Source organism: Nothobranchius furzeri, chromosome 4, assembly GCF_043380555.1.
Source record: "Nothobranchius furzeri strain GRZ-AD chromosome 4, NfurGRZ-RIMD1, whole genome shotgun sequence".
NCBI lineage: Eukaryota > Metazoa > Chordata > Actinopteri > Cyprinodontiformes > Nothobranchiidae > Nothobranchius > Nothobranchius furzeri.
The window spans coordinates 65,023,503-65,033,788 of NC_091744.1; the positions used below are offsets into that span (position 1 = coordinate 65,023,503).

The 10,286-nt window shown below is 42.5% G+C and overlaps 1 protein-coding gene across 1 annotated transcript; it reads right to left on the reverse strand.

Moving 5' to 3' along the window:
• Positions 1–393: 393 nt before the first annotated feature.
• fth1b (ferritin, heavy polypeptide 1b) lies at positions 394–10,054 on the reverse strand. The gene is made up of 5 exons (XM_015964303.3): positions 9,904–10,054; positions 1,494–1,597; positions 1,252–1,398; positions 884–1,009; positions 394–784 (listed from the first exon to the last, which is right to left on the reverse strand). The coding sequence occupies exons 2-5, from the start codon at positions 1,593–1,595 to the stop codon at positions 626–628; spliced, it is 534 nt and encodes a 177-aa protein (XP_015819789.1). The 5' UTR covers positions 1,596–1,597; positions 9,904–10,054; the 3' UTR covers positions 394–625.
• Positions 10,055–10,286: the final 232 nt, after the last annotated feature.

Sequence of the window (10,286 nt, forward strand, 5' to 3'; positions counted from 1 at the left end):
CGAGTTTAATAAATTAATCTTCAAAGTGAAGCACTAACTTAATCACTGCCAAGTAGAGGTCGACCGATATTGGTTTTTCTATTGCCGATACCGATAAGTAAGAGACATGGTCAGCCAGTGGCCCAAACCGCGATACTTTCCCCCTTATTTTCATGCTAAAATGTCACTAATAACATCAGTTGATGAACACAATATCTGTAGCTGGATCAGCTTTTTTTTAACTCTGAATTTAACTAACTGTTCAAGTTTTACTTTGTGCACTGGGCAGTGTTAAAGTCAGACACCTGAACAAAGTTAATTTAGAGTACTTATAATGCAGATGTTATTAGTTAATTCTGCAACTGCACCGGGCAGCCCAAGCATGTGCCTGACTTTAAATCGGTTTTACTAAGGACTACTAATATTGGCCAATGTACCAAAACGCTAAACATCGGCCCGATATATCGGTCTACCCCTATTGCCAAGATCAGTGAAATATAGATAAGCATGAATATATGATAGCTGTAGTGAAAGCTGAAGCACATGTTGCAGGACCACACATGAATATTTGTATTCTGCATGTGGATGACAAGCATAAATAAAACAACAACTTTTATATGCATGTTTGTGGCTGAGATGGAGTAGTTTAACTGGCCTCCTCGCTCATGGTGTGTTTGTCAAAGAGGTACTCAGCCATGCCGTTCTGAGGGGCTCCCATACGACGCAAGTTTGAGATCCAGTTGCCCAGCTGTTTGATGGATTTCACCTGCTCATCCAGGAAATGTGTATCTATGAAGTCACACATCTGTTTGTAAGAGAAAGATAAAAAAACATTGAAGAACATCACATTACGAGATTGAACTGATGAATCCTGTGCAGTTTGTTCCTCCAGCAAGCTTCTCACATGAGGATCGTCGTGTTCGGTCGCCATTTTCTGCAGATCCAGCAGAGATTGGTTTACACTTTTCTCCAGCTGCAAAGCACAGTCCAGAGCCTCCAGAGCGCTCCCCCACTCGTCTCTATCTGGTTTCTAACACGAAAATAATTCATGACAACATCAAGTATTTATTTTGTGATAGAAAAACTGAAACAAACACAATAAAGTTACATTTTAAATCTAGAGCGGCATTCATTAATATCCCATGAGGAAAAATTATTCTAAAAATTAAAAATAATTAAGGAATATATTTTTTAAATGCTTACAAACCACAGACTGTTTTGTAAAAAAATAATAAAATAAATAAATAAATAAAAGAATGTATGAGTAGATACCTTGATGTCCTGAAGAAAGATTCTGCCTCCACGATTGTTCTGCAGACCCATCAGCTTCTCGGCATGCTCACGTTCCTCCTTTGACTGCGTTTTAAAAAACTTGGCAAAATTTGGTAGAGACTTATCGTCTCTGTCAAAGTAGTATGCCTAAAAGTTATGAAAAACAGAACAAAAACACTTAATTTACTCTCTCAAAAACACAAAACAAGTCATAGCACTGTGAGCTTGAATGTTTCTCTTACCATGGAGAGATAAACATATGAAGCATACAGCTCCAGGTTGATCTGTCGGTTTACTGCAGCCTCGCAGTCCTGGTGGAAGTTCTGTCGAATTTGTGAACTCATTTCTGTGACAGTAACAGTAGATGTGAAATGTTATAGTCTTCTACACCAAAAAAGCACAAGCAGTGAATATAAAGTCCCATCTGAGCAAACGTTTTCTGCAGAATTCACACAACTAGTCTAATTTTCTTTCATATAATGATCAGACTGAAGGTAATATGTAAAATAAAATCAAACTGTTTTGTGGAGGTGTAATAAAAATGAACTTGTCATCTGTTGTATAATTGCTTTATACAAGTTATTGATCACTACTGTTTGTCAATCACACTTATCATGAGGATGTAATCAAGGAGAGCCGAACATAATGTGATCATGAGGATGTAATCAAGGTAATCCTGGTGGAGGTGTGCAGCTTTGCACGCACATCAGGGAATGTATAAGGAGCAGAGCAGAGCTCAGAGCTGTTAGAGCTGCTTGTTGGATTCTACCTGACGAGGTTCATGGATTACATTTTCTAACTGGGGTGTTCAGCTCTCCACCCATAAGCAACGGTAAGAGAAATGTTTCGTTCATGATTGATAACTTGTATGAATGCCGGTTGAATAAAGCCTTGTTGTTCATCTGATATTCAAGTTGTGTTTCATTGTTTCTGGCGTCGACTTGACAACGATCCTGACTAAATAAATATAAAGTGTAAAAAGAGACTTTGAGTCTTTTAAGGTAATTAAAATAAAATAAAACATTTTATTTTAGAACATTTTTGGCGTCACGAACAGGATCAGTCAAGCTATTCCAGCAACAATGAAGTGTTTTTGGAGAAGCAAAAAGGAGCCGAGTGCTTCTGGGGAGGGAACGCCGATTCCCGTGCCGATTCCCGGCTGGGAAACGGAGGAGTTCCGATCCATTGGTGATATGTTAAGGCAGCGCGGTGGACGCCCTGGGCCGTGGGGAGAGTTAAATGGAGTGGTCAGCCCCGCCGTGGTGCTGGACCGTTTGACGCGGATAGAAGTTAAAGAAAAAGCGCCGCTGGCAGGAGTGAGAGATATGATGTGGCTTTTTGCAGAAGCATGGAAAAAACAGGAGTTAGAATTGAGCAGTTGTAGAGAGCGAGCGGCGCAGGAGAAAATCCATGCTGAAGAAGTTGAGAAATCATGCTCAGAGTTTGAGCAGAGAGTGTGTGTGATGGGGAAAGAGCTAAAGCATGCTCAGAATGTTTTGGATAAAACGCTGACTTTTGTGTCTCGAGCGCAAAGGAAGGAAAAGAAGCGACCTCGTAGAACAGGTCCTGCTCAGATCCGGGCGTTTGTAAAGAATGTTGGTGAAGATTGGGACCCGCAGAAATGGAACGGGGATCTTTGGGGGGATGATGAGGAGGAGGAGTGGGTGATTAAACCTGACCCACCACCTCAGCCCTTGTATCCATCATTACAGAGGATAAAGATGTCAGAACAAAGACCTATTACTAGGCGTCGGCGAGAACAGCAAATTATTCCACCAATACTGGTAGATATGGTGGATGATCAGGGACGGCCGGAACTCGATGAGGCGGGTAATATAAGAAGGATGTTACAACAGCAGCCACAACCCGCCCCTAGGCTGCTAACAACGCTAGAGGATTATTCACAAGATGAGTTAAATCACATGAATGGGAAGCTGAAACAGCGCCCAGGCGAACCAACTGACTCCTGGCTTAATCGCCTTATGGAGGATGGCGCGTGTGATATAGCCATAGATGCCGGTGATGCCATGAGATTTTCAGGATTAAGTACTGATGCACAGATAAATGCTGAATACAGGGCTACAGTCCGGGCATTGCCAGCTGATGAAGATTTCAATGTGGGGGATGCATATGCTCTGGCATGTCATGTAATCTATCCTACCACGGCGGACTGGTCTGAGATTAAAGGGCAATGGCAGACAGTGAGAGATGCCATTCAGCGGCTCACCAGACTCACTATTAGAGAGCAAGTGGCTCGAAACGGGGGAGCTGGAGTGGTGGACTGTAACATCTCTAAGGCAACTAGAGATCACCTCATCAGACATGCCCCACCACATTATAAACCCATGGTGACCAGCTTGTTGTTTGGCGCGGCAGACCAGACTTTTGCCGCGATAAAAGATCGTCTTGGCGAACTCACCACGCTGGGTGATTGGTCTGAGACGAGGAGAGAGGGAGCTAGAACTGAAAATAAACCCAGGATTGATCCACATTCAAGGGGTCGTAAAGGGGGGGCAATGGGCCCCTCTAGAACAGATCTGTGGAGGGCACTGCGACAAGCGGGAGTGCCGTTTGAGGAGATTGATGGATTGCCCACTAATGCATTGATGGAGAAATGCAGCCAAATGGGACTGAAGGTCCATTGTCAGTTCAGACATTGTCCTGAAAAGGACGACAGGATGTCTGTGTCAGAATTGGTTGGAATGTTGCAGAATGTGATCAGGGAGGTGGCGTCGAAGCCTGCTGAACCTTCCGCCCCTCCCAAAGAATCTTCAGAGGAGGAGAGTTCAGATGAGTGTTATCAGGTGGCGGCAGTGAAGCGTAGAAAGAAAAAACAGCACCGAAGGGAACATGATGATGAATAGGATGAAGGTCAAGCTCGGGTTGTTGCCAGTGCCTCAGGATGGTCAGTAAATGATATCAGACCACATGTGGAATTACAGATTTATTGGAAAAAATCAGTACAGACAGTAATGGCATTGGTTGACACTGGGGCGGAGGCCTCTGTAATTCATGGCAATCCTGATAAAATAAAGGGAAACATTGTACCTTTGACTGGACTTGGGGGGCAGATGTTAGTAGGAAAGGGAGTAACTTTGCCCTTAAAAATAGGAAATCAACCTATTAGAAATTACAGTGTAGTAGTGGCTCCTGCAAAGGAATGGATTATTGGAATGGATATATTGGCCGGAATGACTCTTCATCTGAAACATGGTCGATTTTGTTTTGGTATAAACAGAATCCACACCATTTTGGTAGGCAAGGTCAAAATGACACCTTTTCCCATTCCTGAAGCAACACAGGTGGTATCACAAAAACAATACCGGTTGCCTGGGGGTCAGAAAGAAATTACGGACACTATTAAAGAATATCTGGAGGCAGGAGTTTTGAAAACATGCACCACACGGTGGAATAATCCCTTATGGCCAGTGAAGAAATCAGATGGTTCATGGAGAATGACTGTGGATTATAGAGCGCTGAATAAACATACTCCTCCTTTAACGTCTGCGGTTCCGGATGTTATCACGATTGTGGAAAGGGTGCAGCATCACTCTGGTACATGGTATGCGGTGATAGATTTGGCCAATGCTTTCTTTACCATACCTATCCCTGAGGACAAGATGGAACAGTTTGCCTTTACATGGGAAGGAAGACAGTACACCTTCACCAGATTACCACAAGGGTATGTGCATTCACCCACAATCTGTCATAGGATAGTGGCTGAAAATCTGTCGACTTTAAAGATCCCATCAGGCATATTGTTATCACACTACATTGATGACATCATGATTCAGGGAAACACTAAAGAAGAGGTTGAGCAATTGCTCCCACTTCTGATAACACATATGAAGAATCATGGATGGGAGATAAATCCAGCGAAAGTGCAGGGACCTGCACAGTCAGTGAAGTTCTTGGGAATTATCTGGAATAGAGGGGAAAGAGAAATAACAACTAAAGCTAAAGAGAAAATAGCACGGTTCCCAATACCACAGAATAAGACAGATGCTCAGCGGTATATTGGGTTGTTTGGGTTCTGGAGACACCACATACCTCATTTAGGACAGATCTTGCAGCCTCTGTACAGATGCACTCGGAAGAAGGAGCAGTTTGAATGGGGGCCTGATCAACAACAGTCATTTGAACTAGCTAAAGAGGCAATCCAACAAGCTGTTTCTTTGGGGAAGATGTTGTCAGGACCAGTGGAGTTACAGGTTTCTGCAGTAAATGATTATGCTAACTGGAGTTTGTGGCAAAAACAAGATAGGTGCAGAAAACCTTTGGGTTTTTGGTCTAGGAAATTGCCTGATGCAGGACAGAGATATACTCCATTTGAAAAACAGTTGTTGGCATGTTATTGGGCTTTGTTGGAAACAGAAGCCCAAACTGTGGGGCATGAAGTAATGATGAGAACACATATACCCATTCTAACTTGGGTCATGAGCAATCCTACAACTCACCGCATAGGGGTAGCTCAAGAGGCTAGCATCATAAAATGGAAGTGGTATGTTTCTGAGAGAATGAAACCAGGAGAAAAAGGAGTATCAATGCTCCACGAGCAAGTGGCAGACGTTCCAGAAATGGATGAAGTGCCTTTTGAGGTAAAACCAATCCAGGATTCTCCTGTGAAACTGGGGGTAAGATGGAGCGAACTCACCCCAGAGCAGCAGGAGCGAGCCTGGTTCACTGATGGTTCCTGTCAATATGTGGCAGGAACCAGGAAATGGAAGGCTGGGGCATTTAACCCTGGTACACAACAAGTTATGGAACTCACAGGGACAGGAAAGAGTAGCCAATGGGCAGAGTTGAAAGCAGTACACATGGTAATAATGGCAGCTGGGGTGCAGGGAGTAAGTATTTATACTGACTCCTGGTCAGTAGCCCAAGGAATGTTAACTTGGATGCCAACTTGGCATGCTACACAATGGAAGATACATTCAAAAGAGGTTTGGGGAGCTGACCTATGGAAGGACATTTGGGAGAAATGCCAAAATATTCCTGTGTCAGTATTACATGTGGATGCTCATACTAATAACAATGATCCTGAATCCCTGCATAATCAGACTGTAGATAAGATAGTGAAAATTCAGGCTGTAAGACAATCAAGTCCTGGATTAGCCAAATGGGCTCACGTTACTGCTGGACATTGGGGTGTGCAGGGAACATTGAAATGGGCGAGGGACAGAGGAATAGATCTCATCATTGATGATATTAAAACTGCCATAGAAGATTGTGAACATTGTCAGCATACAGGTAAAGAACCGTTGGTACTGGAAAAAGGAGACAAGATAGCTCAGTTAGTAATCAAACGGTGTGTAATGTCCAAAGTTGAAGAGATTACTAAACCTACCACTATCACTCAGAGGGGTGAAACTGGGTTTGAATCATCAGACTTTACTGCGGGGGCAAAAGTGTGGGTGGAGCAGCTCAATGGTCCTCCCAGAGCTGGAGAGATTATTGCACAGGGAAAAGATGCTGTGGTAAGTGTATTGTTCCCCGGAGAGGAAAAATGGATTAATATTCCGATAAACAAATGTTACAGGAGAGAAAATTAATGCTTGTCATTCTATCTGCAGTTTTGTATGTATCCCATAGGCGGGTGTCTGAGTGACGGTGGTTGACTGGGTCCCCTTCCCCTACAAAAGGATTGAACCTTTGTCGAGGCGATGGATGGGCTCCGCGGACCTGGTGGTGTCGGATGTTTGGTCATCGTCCTCCATGTCCTCGCTGTCATCGCACTGAGGGCACATTTCTGTTGGGGGCTCACGGAAGGACAAGTGTTGGAAGAAGGGGTCATGGGCCATCTGGAATTGGTTAGCAGTATGTCCAACCGCACTCAAGGCACATTCACATGCAGAGCAAATGACGCTTGCTACTTGGGAAACCTAACATCTACCGGTAAGATGTACCGGTGCAGAGGATGTCTTAAAATCCGAGGAAGGGTGATCAGCCCAGGGGTGTTGGTTCAAGGATCAACAGTAACCTTTAATTCTGCAGCGTGCATCTGTGCATACCATCAGGGGAATGGTACTTGCATACAAAATGGCACAAATTGGAGTATGAAGGTTGATCGCGATTTCCGGATCAGGAATGGAACTGTAATCACAGGAGGACGCGCCTATTTGTACATATTCTGGGTGCTGCCCGACACAGCTAGAGCTACGCAGACAGCTGTAGCTCCCCTGGTTCACACTTGTCAACAAATGGGACAAATAAGGGTAGCCGAATATGTGCGATGGACTGTGAAATTCCCTCCTATTCCGCCTTGCAACAGGAGGAGGCGAGCATGGTATGACACCGTGCTAGGAGGAACTGGAACTTTGTATGGTCTGGCTAACACAGCAAACAATGAGGTAACACGAACTATGCTGTCCAACACTGGAGAATACACCGCACAAGCTGTCACCAAGACTGCAAGATGGATGCCTTCGACTGTATCTAGTCAGCTAGAAGGAAGTGATGTGTGGAAAAGTGTATTTAAATGGAATCTAAAGCTTTGGAATGAAACTTATGATGCATTGCATAATTTGTCACACATAGGTAATTGGACAGTCTGTTCCTTGCAGACTATTCATGCTGAGACACAGAGAAATAGGTTTCAAATACAGGTAATGAGTAATAACTATCATGCATGGCGAACATTATGGAACATCAGTAGTTCATTATGGCTACAGCTACATGCAGAAATGACGATTTGTAATAAATCTATGTGTACTGGATACTGGGATCAGTATAATATGACATCAGTAATGACTGTGTGTAGATATCAGATACTGCCGGTGATAACCACTAAAGGGTTTTGGTATCTCCATGTTAGTGGAGAGTGGTGGGATGTTAAAACAAATCGAACATATGAAGTAAAACACTGTGATGAGACTGATAAGGGTTTAGCCTGCCCATTGGTAAAAGGACATAGCAATCCATGTTTCACTGATTCAAGGGTCGTACTCTGTGATTGGACGGTCACACCCCCAGAGGAACAGTTTTGGCAGGTGGGTCCTAACACCTTATGCGTGGCTACAATGACCAATTCCCCACAGGTACCTTCAGTTCCCTTTTCAGGTTGTCTCAAGGGTATACATATGTGGGAATGGAATAACGTGACCTATTGGTTGAGTAATTACACTGTATCTAGTCGGCTGACTAAGATACAATGGGAGGTTTTACACTCCCCTTGGACACTCTCACTGGAACGATTCAAATGCGCATTGGATGGTTCCACTGAAGTGGCAAAATTGATTGACTCTCATAGGTCCAACCTTTCCAGGCTTATGGTGTCTACTCTTGTGGCACAAGGGGAAATAAAACATGTTGCTACATTGATTGAACAGGCTTCCGCTCATCATTGGTGGGATATATTTACAGGCATGTCGAGTACCGCTAATAAAGTGCTAATTCCACCTATGATTGCAGCATTAATTATAATCAGCATTCTAACATTGTGTAATCTTATTATTTGTTGGTATGTTATTCGATTAAGAAGAGAAATAAATTGGGTAATAATGCAAAGACTACGATGAAAATTAAAGTGGAACTACAAGGTATGTTATAAATGACGTTGGTTTTGATGGGGAAATGGTGATGGATATGTTACATAAATTAGATGAAAAGTTCAAGAGTGGAATGTAATAAAAATGAACTTGTCATCTGTTGTATAATTGCTTTATACAAGTTATTGATCACTACTGTTTGTCAATCACACTTATCATGAGGATGTAATCAAGGAGAGCCGAACATAATGTGATCATGAGGATGTAATCAAGGTAATCCTGGTGGAGGTGTGCAGCTTTGCACGCACATCAGGGAATGTATAAGGAGCAGAGCAGAGCTCAGAGCTGTTAGAGCTGCTTGTTGGATTCTACCTGACGAGGTTCATGGATTACATTTTCTAACTGGGGTGTTCAGCTCTCCACCCATAAGCAACGGTAAGAGAAATGTTTCGTTCATGATTGATAACTTGTATGAATGCCGGTTGAATAAAGCCTTGTTGTTCATCTGATATTCAAGTTGTGTTTCATTGTTTCTGGCGTCGACTTGACAACGATCCTGACTAAATAAATATAAAGTGTAAAAAGAGACTTTGAGTCTTTTAAGGTAATTAAAATAAAATAAAACATTTTATTTTAGAACAGGAGGATTTTTCTTTGATATAAGAAATTTTCTTTTGTAATGTGAAAGACTCATTGACCCACACACTGTAATCTCGCAAGGACAGAGTACTGTGATTACATCTTACTCTTGGCAGAAAACACAGTGGTGGGTGGGTTGAGGCACATATATTTTAAGATGTGTCCTTAAGTTTCTACACAGCAAACAGCTGAAAGTTTAATGCACAATTGATCAATAGTTGGTTGATTAACATGCGTCACTTGATTAAATTCACTAGTTTTAGTGGATTGTAAACTGTTTTTAGAAACATGTTAAACAGGGTATGGCCAGCAATAATTTAACAGACCAGAATAAAATATGCGTTTAATTATGTCTCAAATATGTGTAATTTAATAAGCAGCTCTTTTAATATAACCTGAACAAGAAATTAGATGCCAGCATGCGGCCTAGAACGTCGCGGCGTAAATTAGCTGCAGGGTTCTCAAAATATCACGAATTTACCAATAAGCTAGCTAGGAAGCTAAGAAGAACACAAACCATACGTACTTGTGCCAGTGACCGCCCACTCTCTTTTGCGCTTAAATAATAAAATAATTCGCCTTTTAGGCTAAATGGTATGATAAAACTTGAAAGACGAATGCGGGTTAATGCTGAACGACACACGAGGCTAGTAAACATGCGTCACCGGAAGGTCATGCTAATATCAATGCTGCTTTCAATGCCACTGGGATTAAGGACATTTATTTTTCAGCTGGTTTTACATTTAAAACTTAACGTCAGTCTGTGTAGCTCCAAATCACTTTTACTATCACTATTAATTTTTCAAACTACAGCAAACACTCAAACGCTTCTTTAAAAGCTCGCTGAGTAACAAATGCTTGATAATGGCATTACTTTGGCTCGACATCTTTATGACCATGGTCCATTGA